This window comes from Nelumbo nucifera, chromosome 1 (assembly GCF_055504915.1).
Source record: "Nelumbo nucifera cultivar China Antique chromosome 1, China Antique-T2T, whole genome shotgun sequence".
NCBI lineage: Eukaryota > Viridiplantae > Streptophyta > Magnoliopsida > Proteales > Nelumbonaceae > Nelumbo > Nelumbo nucifera.
In genome coordinates, this window is record NC_142649.1 from 198414478 (window position 1) to 198428003 (window position 13526).

The window sequence follows — 13526 nt, forward strand, 5'->3', positions numbered from 1 at the left end:
TTTTTAACTTTTCAGTTCGATTTTCAAATATATATATATATCGATCGATTCAGTTAACCACCAGTTTTTTTAAATGGTTAATCGAAACCAAACTGAAATTATCGGTTTTTTAAGAATATCGAACCAAAACCGAACTGACCGGTTTGATTAACCGATTTTTCAATTCGATTACGGTCGATTCTGTTTTTCGATTTTTTTTGCTCACCCTGGTTGTGAATTCAGTGTGAGGCGTCCTCCGTGAGGAGCAGATCCCAATTGGCCGACAGAACACTACTTGCGAAACTTAACAAAAGAAACAAATTTTGGGTTTAGTACGATTTAATCCTATGATCCTATCTGAGTGAATACATTACGTTTAAGTCATTAGAAATAAGTACAATACCAAAGGTATAAAAGGGGAAATTTTATATATGCTCTTCCAGTAAACCTCTCTTTACTCCTTGAAAAACAGAAGGGGTGCTTTCTTTAAACTCTCTTCTATCTTCCTCAAGAGCCATTTCAAAAAGAACAAAAGGAATTCCTGTGTCCAATAAATCAACAAATGAACTGTACAATAGTGCCCACAACTCCTTTTTCTATTTGAGGAAAGGACACTAGCTTCCGTCCTTATAGAGAGGGAGGGTCCCCTGGGACATTCTATCAAAAGCCTTTTGTGTTCAAGAAACTGTTGCATTTCACCAAACAGATCCCCATTTTGGCATTTCAAAATTCCCAGTGGGATATCAAAACCCACTGCTGACCTTTCTCTGGGGCAGAGGATGGAGTAAATGTGTCGACTAATGTGATGATCACGAGAAGCAAAATTGGAGATCCACATATTCACCACTGACTTCACAATTCCACTTCATGAAGATCTCCAAAACTGTTCCCATTTATTGGCAGGGGCTTTGGTGATGGATCACAGGATGATTGTGGCACTCCTAATGCCTCTCCTAGGGGTTTTATGTCTGCTGTATTGGACACGTTAAATGTATCATTAAAGCTTCCACCCCATGATGCTGCCCGCCGTGAGTGGTGAGAAAGAGACTCCTTTCCATTTCCCATCTTCTCCATTCCCTTGTTTCCCATAGGAGCAATATTATTCATGCTTGGAAATCGTTGCCTGGATAATCGTGATGATGATGATGATGATGGTGGTGGTGGAGATGGGATAGATGACTCGTTCATAACAGATGTTGAAGGATCGTTATTGGCTTCAGTGCCTTCTTGTGTGACCTCACCAGTTGTATTTAATGTTTGTTCTCCTGATGCAATAGGAGTGGGAATAAAGAACTTGGCATTGGCACCTCCAGCTTTGGAAGCTGGAACAGAAGGCGACTGGAATAGGTTGGCTGGGGAGGCACCTCCCTTGTTAAAGGTGTCAACGTATCTGCAGAAATAAAACAGAAGCTCAGGGAGTTTCCATCGATTGCAAGCCCAAAAAAATCACACGCATCAAAACCTCTACTCTCTAATGCGGGCAAACAGCTTAACAATACATAGTATGCACCGCAAGGGAATCATAAACTAACCAGAAAATACCACAAGGGTGGGCTCAGGTAGTCCTCAGCAAGGTTCAAAACATTGATATACACCGGTAGTGGTGTATCGGGCAGTATCGATAGCTTTTTTTATTTTTTTTTTAGTTTTTTTTCAGATCTGGTTGAGGGGTCGGTTTAAGGTCCATCCACCCCCTGAACCGGTCAAAACCCCGATACACCCTCTGTAGGGGCATATCGGGAAGCTCCCGATATGGCCTGATATGTATCGATACTTTGAACCTTGGTCCTCAGTTGACACTAGGGCCTCCATCCTTTGCATGTTTTTAATTAGGAGTGCAACTTGGGTGGGCTCAGGTAAAGAATTTATTAAAATTTGAATGGGTCTCAGCCAAAAAGCCTGGGCCCAATAAAGTGAACCATGTGTGACTCCGAATAGCACAAGTAGGAATAGCTCAAATGAGGTAAAAATGGATGATGAGGATGCTAACAAAAAGGACAAGAAAATTTCAAAATGTCTTTACCTTGATCGAACACCCATACGTCCACGAGCAGAGAATTGGTTGGAGCTTGGTGGGATGGGTGGGATCCCTGCATTCCGTTCTGAGGGAGTTGGAGTTTTGGTTTCAGGTGTTCCATTAGAAAGCATATTTTCACCCTTGATTGCATTTCTTATATTGTAATCTGACATTCCATTCTGGAAGGCAGAAGCTTTTGGTGGGGGCGGTAAGGCTGCTTCTTCAGCTGGAGGTTCAGTGCCTTCTTCCACCCATCGCTTAAGCTTCTCATCATAATAGAATTTGTTTCTTTCGCCCAATTTTGCCTTTGGGAGGAAACAGCAGAAATGCCAATAAGTGAGCAACAGAGAGAGATGTAAGAAAATGAAAGCATTTTGTCATTTACTGAAAGGAATATACTAGTAAACATATACGTGCATTTGCACGTGACAGTATCTCCAAGACAACTATTTACAATTCATGGACAGTTTTTGAACAGTTATAAGTGGACAGTTTCTTAATTGTTATAAGTAGATAGTTTTTAAACAGTCTAATGAAAAGTCCAGAAAATGGAGCTATTCGCTCTTTTATTAGTATATATATATATATATATATATATATATCCTAGTCTATTAAGTTGTCAAGAAGAAAATATCCTAATTTTGATGCTCAATTTTCACAAGTGCATCTGGTGCGGTTTCGCAAGAAAATGTCCAAAATGAAAACTTAAGACCCTTAATAATCACTTTAATGTTCTTTATCAAAAGCTTTCTCAATAACCAAATGACTTTAAAAAGGTGAAATAATCCCCGTTTTTTTTTTATTTTCTTTCTTTTGGAACAAAAAGTTTCATGGCAGTAGTAAATTGACTAATTACCTGTCGATCTGTACGGGATCTTGAGACCCACCCCATAGTCTTTTGTAGGAGCTGTGATCCAAAACGTCCAAAACGAGATGGCACACCAGAGACCGATGCTTTGCTTTGAGCATCAGAGGCAATGTCTTTTGATTGATTGACCTGGCCCTATATAATGTCAGCAAGACTGAGAAAGTTCATAAATTGTACCTATAATACAACTTTTGTCAGAAAACAGATCATTTGTTCCCAAAAGCAAAAAATAAACCTGTCTAGGGCTTCTACCAAAGTCCGGCTCTGAGATGCTTCTATTATGTATTATCTTTCTATTGCTATCACCTGTCCACTCACTTATAGGCTCCATTGATGCTGAGGGAATTAAAGAAGACATGGCCATTGTTGATTGACTGTTTGCCACTCTTGGAACCGTTGGGTGGTTATCATATTCATTAATTTGAGAGTTAATCTGGGAAGTTGACTGGACTGGTGGTGGTGGGGCCCCAATCATGCGATGAATTGATCTATCAATAAAAGGAAGTAATTTGCCTACAAGTTTTGCAGGAGCCAAGTTTGTGCCATATCCACCCTGTGAATGGATGTATGCTACCAATTAGTACAAATAGCTTGACAAAATGAAACCCTTTGTATGTCTTAATTTAACTCCAGAAAGATACCTGTTGATGGGTTCTTATGCGCTCCTCAAGAGATGATACTAATTGCTTCCAACTATCCACTTCAGGTGCACGACCAGTTTTCAAAGACTTCAATATTGCTTGACAGTACCTGCCAACACAGAATGATAACTGATTGCAACAATGCACATAACATCAAAGCAAGGAGAAAAAGATCCATATACTTACTTCAATGAATCTGAAAGTTTCCCAACTTCAGCCAGCATGTGGGCATAGATAAGCTTATATGGTTGAAACGGTATCAGAACAGACTGTGAATTTCCAAGCACTTTTGAATACTCATACAGTTCAGTCCTCTGTACAGATTCAATGGATCAGTGAAAAGCAAGACACTAACATAAGGAAAATACGAAACCAACCCAAGATCAATGTAACCCTTAGGTCCACATTACTTGATCCATGGTTCCCAATATTTCGTGTATACAGAACTAGGGCTGTAATAGAGTTGGATTTGATACAGATTCAGCTACATCCGAATCTGATCTGATTATTGAAATTTGATCTGAAATCTGAAATATCTGATTTGGATTTGAATTTAGTTTGATTCTGTTCTATTGGCATCAAGAATTCGATATCACCAATACTCTTTTTTTTATTTGTTTTTCTTATAATGATTAGAGGGTTGTGGCCCACATCTCTAATCTTTTAAATTTTATAAAAGACTATTGTATCGATGTTATCCAAGTGTATCAGGCACACCGATATGGATATGATATGCCCAGTATTTGTATCAGTATTTTAAGATTAGCAATAGAATAAAGAAAATTTTAAAAATTATTTTTTAACTTGTATATATATATAAAATGTATATAATTGTAGAATATTATATATACTATTTATATTTATGCAATATTATATTTCATATAACTGGACTTGGATATTTATCAGATTGGATGGGTCAAATCTGTATCCAATCCGAATATTAAATGGATGCAGGTTTTAACATCCAAAATCCAAATAATCAGATTTGATGTCAAATTGGGTATCAGATTTTTGGAGTCCGTTGATAGCCCCATATGCAACAGATTAGGAATGACATGGTTTGTGGACTATGACAATACAATCAATGATGAAAGACAGGACTGGTGAGAGAAGATATAAAGACTGCCCTAGGCAACAAAAATGGGAAAAGATAATAATAGAACACTGCAACAGGTTTTCATGTTCAGATCAATACTAGAAGGAAAAAAAGAAATAGGATAGTCATTATACAACAGAAGTGCTAATGGAAGGGGAAACCTAAAGAGTAAGCATTGTGCATACACTTGTTAATACAAACTCCAGTGTTTAACTCTTTAACCATTAGTCACCACCCTTGTGCAATATAAGAACTATGAACTTCAGCATGAGTAAAGAAAAAAGATTCCATCTTTTTAACAAAAGGAAGAATATGAGAATTGAATAGAAGCAGATAATACCTGAATAGCCTCAGGACTAGCATAGGTTCGGGGGAAATTCCAGTGGTCTGCCCCAATAAGACACAACCTTGCACTGTCAGAATATGACTCAAAGTTTGCTTCCGCAACCAAGTAGCAGGTGTGTGCAGATATTATCTGCATCAAAATTCTAGTGTAAGGAAAATTAAAAACATATTTAATTAATTGGGGACTAATATCAACTAAGGAAGACAATTTGCAAAACATACTTCACATCTCTCCTTCCATAGGCAATCCCCAAGATGAATAATTACAAGCTCATCACCTTTTGTTCGGTTTGCAGTTATGATGGCCAAATTTTCCTGCCAATCATCTAACATACCATTGGCTCCAATCTGTTATCCATGTAATAGAACTAATGAGCTTACCAACAACAATATTTGAAAGGAAACTAAATTGATTTATAATGGCATCAACATATAAATTAGATAAAGGCAGTTGATAGAAATATCAGGAACTGCACAGGACTTATGTACATCCTCTGGTATGCACAATAACCATGATTGCATGCAACACAAGATTGAAATTACATAGTGCCCATGAGTCAGTGAAATATTGCCAAATTGGACACCTGGGAAGGCTGTTGTGGCAAATGTTCAACAAGAGGTGGGTCACTACTTGAGCTGACTGTGGAGAACACATCTGCTGGTTGTCCTGCAATTAGCAGACATAATGTTCGTAATGGCGATCCTGCTACTAATTGGCGATGTGCCATTTGCTTCACCGTATCAACATAAAACTGCAGAAATTCAAAAGAAACAAAGGAAGGTCAAAGTAGGTAAAAGAATATGTTGAAAATTTTTAACATATTCATCATGGATAAATTACAGGATCAATCTAAACAAACTGGAAAAAAAGGTAAAATATTTTTCACAAACCTGGTCTCCAAGTTGTGCTGCGAGAACAAGTGCAGGTCCCCACAACTGACCTTCTTGTGCACATTTGAGAGCCTCTTTTGTCTTACCGGAAACAAGAAGGTTTTGCACCTCAACAGCAGTTGCCTAGGAAATGTGATACAATTATTAATTGAAGGTGCTTCCTTTAGGAATAACAGGAGGTACATATAAGAACCATTGCATACCCGTATTTGTCCTTCAGAAGGAAGGTTCTGCAAGCAGTGAGCAATGGCTCCATATCCACTTATTTGGGCATCATTCCTTTTAGCAGATGCAAAAAGCTTAGCAACTGCTGATTCTGGTCTATCATTTTCCTATTAAAAAGAAATTAGAGCTCTATAATAAGATCATGGATATGTTATCAAATGTGTAGGAGAGCTCTTGATAGATAATATCTGCAGATGAGAGAAACAGTAACAAACTTAACCAGCAGTTATCAATCAGTAACTTCATTTACCCTAAAAAAATACAAAAACAAAGAAACGTCAAACTGGTATCTAGCTTACATGTAACATTGACTGAACACAATTATCAATACCTCTTCAGAATATTTTGAGGAGGTTTACAAGATTGCTAACAAGACTCCTTATTTATTGACCAGTACTGTTACAATCTTTATTTTTTTTTTTCAAAATAACCGTAGAAAAATTAAATCACACTTTCACCAAACCAACACTGCCCTATGAGCTATGGCTCTTTTGATAAGTAAGGATCACAAGGAAAATCGTTCAGAACATTTCTGACATTAAATATTTTCTATTTAAAGAAAGAAACCTACTCAGGATATTGGATAGTGAAAGAAGTTCTGAAAAGGAGCAATATCATTTATTTTTTTATAGCAAAAAATATAATTAAAACAAAAGCAAGTACAAGGAAGGTGATAAGAAATAGCCTGAAAGGAGAAAGCAAAAAAACAACATAACCTTCACCTAATCCAAGATCCTAGTAAGCACCATGACATCAAAACTAAAACCACATCTATAAAAGATAAATCCCTCTTACACTATTCAACTACAAAACAAGACATTAAACCCTTCCCCCTACCCCACCCAAACTACATACCCAAGCTTGTGATGTCAAAATTTCCAAAATCACAAGAATGTTTACCCCTCCTTGATCCACCTAACATAAACTGATAAACCCCCATATTTTAATTTGGAGGATTCTGATAACAAATTTAATCATTCACTCCTACACTTCCAAATCCCATTTCTTCTTGAGAATCAATCACCATCTCATTTACAAGCCCAGACAATATACTTAGTGTCATTATCGATTATGCTATCAGACAAATGCTCCCCTTCTGAATGATTTCTCACCTACTTGAAAAAAAATCATTTACTCAAAGTCAAGGCTACAACCAATGCTCACAATGGAAAGTCTGACATACTTAAAGTTTACATCTTAAACCTTGCACTACTTCATTCAAACTGGTAGACCCAAAATGCATATGATATTGGATCTGATAGTGAATGGGAAAGGCTCAACTCCAACAACCATAACTTCAAAATTAAACACAACAACCATTACCCAACATCAATGCCAAGAGTAGAGCATCAGGCAGATGCACCTATTTGTCTACATGTACAAAGGCTCAATAGGAGATATTATCAACCAATTTATACAATCAAATTGTGGCTCACAGAACATATGTTATGGGCCCGGGCGTAGGATCTCGTCACGGATCGGTCCACAGGGAAAAGCTCCGGTTTTCCCTTATTCCTCCCCTTCCTAGCTGAACCTATCTTGGCGTCCTAGAGGGTGATTTGTCCAAGAGATCACCAAACTCTCCTTTTACTCTCTTTCTTGACTGGAAATTTGATATCTTTATTCAATAATTTCAGCTCCTTAAATAGGAGATTACAAGAGGTAAGAGTCCCCCTTGTAGGAAGACTCCTTGATAACTAAACTGCTTGCAGATAAGATAGATAAGACGCCTAGATAAGACTAACTAAACTGCTTACAGATAAGATAAGAGTAAGAAAGCAAATACGATAAGGATAAGGTAAGATGAACTGTGGCTAGCTAGATAATCTGATGAGGGTCCCACGTTACTGCTGCTTCCGGCGGCGGTACTTCTTCCCCACGAATGCGTCCATAACAACATACTTGTCTACACCCCACACTGACTAATTTCCTCCAGGTACAACGTATACATATTATAGATAGCTGAGCTTTTAAATATATTTCTGTTTTAGCACTCACATTTTTTGGTAATAAATAAAAAGAAAATATTTTATTAGAAAAAGGAATAAGATATTTAGTGACAAGAGATTGCCCACAAGATTGAGACAAGGATCAAAATTTCACAATGTATTGGCCTGTATTGCCTATACCGGTATGCTGATTTTAGGAAAAGACACCAAATCCTTTTTTTTCCCACATCAAACTTCGACTTAGTGAGAGAACAGCTGCTTCCAGTTGATTTCTATCTTTTATTTCTGGTCTTCGTTCCCCTTCTCTTACAGGTCCTCTTGAATTTATTGTAGGGACCATCTCCAAAGAGACCTTCCTCCAAACGAAGAAAAACTTTAGAACATGAACTAATTGTACATTGTTAAATATTTAGGTTTTTTTTAAACCAGCCACAACCCCAAGATTTTTATTGTTCCCTTCAAACAAAATTATCTCTCTTTTCCTTCCTAAATTCACACCCAACTTCCAACAACAACCTGTCTGACAGTGGATTGATCCATAAAAACCACATCCCCATGTGAATGTTCAACTGCTGTTTTAGTGCTTGCACCATATAGCTCTTGGTTGTACATGGGCTGTTTTTATATCTTAAAGGGGCAAGGATTTACTGTCTAAAAACTATTAAAAAACATCAGCTATAAACACATTATCCAATTCCACTTCCTATCTATATAGGACCACCATATTAAAGAATAGGTAAAAGAAAACTCAACTCAACTAAGCCTTGTCCCAACTATATATGGTGAAGTACACGAATCATGTTCCACAATTCTGCCTTGTTCAATACATAAATTGTATTTTTTCTATAAGAAACAGAAATATTTCAATAAGGAGAATAGCAAAATTACTTATCGAAAAAAAAAGAACAGCCAAATTGCTCAAAAAACAAAATAGCTAGCTGGCCAAAACTAGTACAAAGTAGTTCAAAAATAATACAACACTAACTGAAATTCTCATGCAACTTAATTACATGATAAAAAGATATTACAGATTACAACCTGGTCCTGGACATCCCCATTTAAGCTTATTACTTTGCACTCCTGCCCTGACTAACAAGTCTGCAAGTCTATTAGCACATCTAGGCACCAAATAGAATGAGCTATTCAAATATGATACCCAAGAATTGTGCCTGTCACCATTGACCTTACATTCCAAGGAATCATATCTCATCTTTTTTTTCCTTTTGATAAATAATCACATCTTGTTTTCTCATCCAGCAAATTATAGCTTGGCAGTCTCCCAGAACCTCCACATTCTTCAAACCCTCCATACTAATCAAATTTAACACCCAAATCAAAGCAAGTAATTTGGCCCTCACGGAATTTCCAACACCAACAGGGCCAAAGCTTAGTAGTATGGGCCCTCAAACCATTTCTCACTACTTCAATCCATGTCCTATTTGGTCTGCCCCTAGCTTTGTTAGACCCTTCATTTTATTGCCTATTAAAACTACTCGTACCTTCCTTCAGATAAGTTCATTTCTGATTATGTATTTTCTACTTTTTGTACTCATCCATCTCTGCATTTACATTTCTGCTACACAATTTTTTTGGACATGTTTCTTGACTGACCAACACTCTGCCCATAGCCCCATACTATTACCCAAAAAAAAAAGAACACTCTGCCCATACAGCATTTTTTTTATAACTATCTGCCCGTACAGTATTGATAATCTTATAACTGTTTTATAAATTTTTCCTTTTAGCCTGAAAAGAAACTCTTATCACATGCATTCTACATGATTGCCAAAAAATCTCATATAGGACTCTGGATGCACCTTCAATTTTGCCCATCCTCCTCTAATTGTATGCGCAACAGCCAACACCATGGTTTCAAATAATTTTTCAGACATGTTGGCCAACATATTTTGGTTTCTAAGCCAACTAATAGAAACTCTAAAGTAAGTTTTAAAATTTCAAAAAATTGGTCAAATATCATAGTATTTGAGTCAAAGTTGACCATATCAACAACCAACATAAATATATTTCTTTTCAGAACTACAATCACCTCAAACAGAACAGGGTAGATGGGTAAATAGCGAGAGGATGTACAACAGCCCATTATTGCCTTAATCTGTGTATAACACACATCTTTTCATATAGCCTTCACAGCGTAATGCTTTTGATGGCTCTCCATCTTGTACATCCTCATTTTGTATGTTTTCCCTCGATTTTAATAAATTTCTTTTGACCATTGTTGCTCCAAAAATGTTTTGGAAGTAATAATCTAAGCAAAAGACAAGACATCCTTAAGTTTATCATAAGAGTAAGATAATGACAAAAGGACAACAATCAGAGAAAACTCAATGAACTATACCTTCGAAGTGGGGTCAGTTCCAAAAGGAGATCTAAGTTTTCCATAGTGCTGACAAGCTATTTTTAGCAAAGACAGAAGCAACTTCAAAAGCTTGCCCTTTCTGTAGTCCATGTTGGGGGATTCATAGCTTGCAATTCTCTCATCAATCCATTTATTTAATTCTTTATTTCCAACATTCCCACCAACTAGTGGGCCAGGGAAGGATTGCTGGCACAGACTCTGGAAGTAATCACAAACGCCATATGCAATGCCTGTGGTATCAGTTTTGTCCAAGATAACTCCCATCAAGTTGAGAATAGAAACTGAGCCTCCCATAGGGTCCTTCACATAAATAAACATAAATGCAGAACCTTTGATGTAAGAAAATTTCTAATAAAGATAATTTACAAATTGAAAACACAACAATTTTATGGAGAGCTGAAGCTATGAACTTAGGATCTAACCTGGCTTCCATATGCAGGATTAGTAACAAAAGAATAATTATTTTTCATGACAATGAGTTTTCCACCAAACCCAAAAGTAACCAGGGCATGGGGGGGACGTCCTGCAGATGACCTCCCCTCATTAGGAGAATAGGGGGGCTGAGTGCCTGTATGGAAATGTTGCTGGGAAAGGTTCCCTGATTTCTGGCTGCCATAGTAATTGTGTGAGGATTGCATCTGTTGGTTCTGCTCTACCTTCGTCTGTTTAAACTGTTGGGAGAAGTTGTCAGGAGTAAAATTTTGAAACCCAGTAAACCCATTGCTACCACCATAACTGCGCGTTGTCTGCTCATACGAAGAACCTGTTCCTGTGGGTTTATACCCCATTCCTTGATTCATATAGTTATTTACTTCACCAGGTGAACTATAAAGATCCCTTGATTGCTGGTTTTCAACGAAACCAGCTACAGCCTCAGTCTTAGCAACAGCTGTAGGTTGCCATGTACTCATATTCTGATGAGCATAGTTATTCATTGACCCAGCCCAGTCCCCAGTTTGGTCTTTAGCACTGAAGACTTGTGATCCATACTTTTCAACTTGCCCATACTCACTGTACTGGTTGCGGTCTTTCTCGGAGTGAAAATCACCTGTCAAAGCATTATCATGTTCATTTGTCTGGTAATGAGCTGTCCCTGTTGACTGAACAGATGCAACATAAGACTCTAACAAGCGCCATTCCTGGGCAATAGTGTCATAGTACCAACCAGGATACTGGGGATCAAATACCATATTTGATGGGTACTCGGTGCTCACTTGAGAGGCCTGATTCCAGCTAGAGACACTACCCGTTGTGCAACTCTCAGCAATGGTTCCTGCAACTGACTGAGCTGTTTGTTGCAAATAAGAAACTTCTGATCTCTGGCCTAAAACAACATTATCACCTATCGACTGAGCGTTACCTTCAAAATCCCCCCCTCTATTCATTGTTGTTGCATCAGAACCATCCACTTGATGCCATTCCCCAGTATTTGGATTATATTTCCAGCCTGGATAGAGGTTTTCCCAATATTGACTGCTATACATATCCTGCCCATCTGTAGTTTGTTCCATCCCTGATCCATATACTTGACTCCCTTGATGTTGCACAGAACTAACTGAAGAAGTCAATTTGCTACCCACATTCCCTGAAGTGCTAGATATTGTGTTGGAAACAATCTCTGTATTCTTCTCCATCTTCTCAAATGGGTCGCTTGATCCATCTCCCAACTCAGTAAAGAAGTCCGAGTATGATCCGAACCCACTGCCACCATGCTGAGCCAAATCAGAGTTAAAAGAACTCCACTGGACCTCTTTAAAACCCGCATCCCTGGATCCACTGTTCTCGATTGTTGTGGAATCCGATGCAACATCCACCCCGGCAACGGTATTACTTGCTTCGATCACGTTATCAGAATGCATTTCCCCTTTTCTATCGAAACCGTCATCTTCGGCGTCGGGACCTTCTGATACAGTGCCAACCTCGGAAATGCTCAAATTCGATAGTGCTTTCACCTCATCGGAATCATTAACTTCAGCACCAGATTCCGTAACGGCAAACTCCTCGTCAACAAGCTTGTTGAAGAAGTCCACATCCGTCTGATCCTCCACCTGAAATGGAGGAGAAGCCATGGAATACAATACTAAAACCTCTAAGATCCTTCTCTCGAACGGTTGGTCCGGAATTCAACCCAACTCAACAAAGTTAACTACAATTCAGCTCAGAAACGTTCAAACTCCTCCTCAACACCAGTCTCTGCAGATCCAAAGATACGCTTAAACGAGTTAATATTCCCCGGATCCCCTCTCTCAAACCTTGTTATACAAAATCAGATCTGAAATCCAGAGATAAGAAAAAGAACCCTAGGCATTCAAAACAAAAGGTATTTCCAATTCCAACACCCAAATTAGGGTTCTACGCCCGAATCATCTAAAGCAAAACCTAAAACAAGTAAGATCCACCCTTCCTGAAATCCGCCACTTAAAAGCCATAAATCGACCAAAATTTAAAATAAAATACGGAAAATAATCGCCTTAAATTCAACCCTCCGGCTGACAACAAAATTTAAACTTTCAGGGAAAAAGAAATCACTTACCAAATTCGCAGGGCGATCAAGAGAAAGCAAAGAGAAGCCAAGCGGGAACAAGCCCTCGGTTTCGCAATTCGCACCAGCCCATGTATCACCCACCACCAAAGTCTCGGTTTTTTTGTTCTTCTGTTTTGTATTTTCTTTCTTTGTTTATTTTTTTACCGCCAAATACGATATAAAGTATATAAAGAATAATTGAATATCACACAAACTTAGTTTTCATTTACCCAAAAAAATATATATATATATATATATATATTTTTCAGATCTGCCGGTATCAGTGTCTTGTTGGTAAAGACATAAATGAAGCCTGTCTGACTAACTCCAGTTTGCCCTCGCCTGTGTATCTTTTCCTTGGACCAACTAACTTTTGGGTGTGGTGACTAGGAATAAGGAGAAAAGGTAAATCATTCAACATGTGATTTTCCAAATTCCTTCCTTAATAATATTTCAGAGAAATTACACATGCATACCCTTAATTTGACATGAAACCCTAACATAAAAGGCTCTTGTACAATTGGAATTAATGGAAGGGATTTATTTGTATAATTTCCATGGTTTTCGAAAACCGGATTGGATCGGGCGGTCGAACCAGAAAAACGATTACCGGT

General features: G+C 37.9%; 1 protein-coding gene across 2 annotated transcripts; it reads right to left on the reverse strand.

Moving 5' to 3' along the window:
- Window positions 1-283: 283 nt before the first annotated feature.
- On the reverse strand, window positions 284-13067 carry LOC104602349 (protein transport protein SEC16A homolog). 2 transcript variants are annotated; one of them, XM_010266003.3, is made up of 14 exons: window positions 12922-13067; window positions 10811-12581; window positions 10368-10688; window positions 6041-6169; window positions 5838-5960; window positions 5531-5698; window positions 5169-5294; window positions 4942-5076; window positions 3692-3819; window positions 3506-3614; window positions 3100-3417; window positions 2853-2993; window positions 2003-2301; window positions 284-1369 (listed from the first exon to the last, which is right to left on the reverse strand). In XM_010266003.3, the coding sequence occupies exons 2-14, from the start codon at window positions 12455-12457 to the stop codon at window positions 832-834; spliced, it is 4182 nt and encodes a 1393-aa protein (XP_010264305.1). In that variant the 5' UTR covers window positions 12458-12581; window positions 12922-13067; the 3' UTR covers window positions 284-831. The 2 variants fall into 2 exon arrangements, with proteins under 2 accessions (XP_010264305.1, XP_010264304.1); XM_010266002.3 differs by having other exon boundaries at window positions 2853-2999.
- Between the last annotated feature and the right edge of the window lie 459 nt (window positions 13068-13526).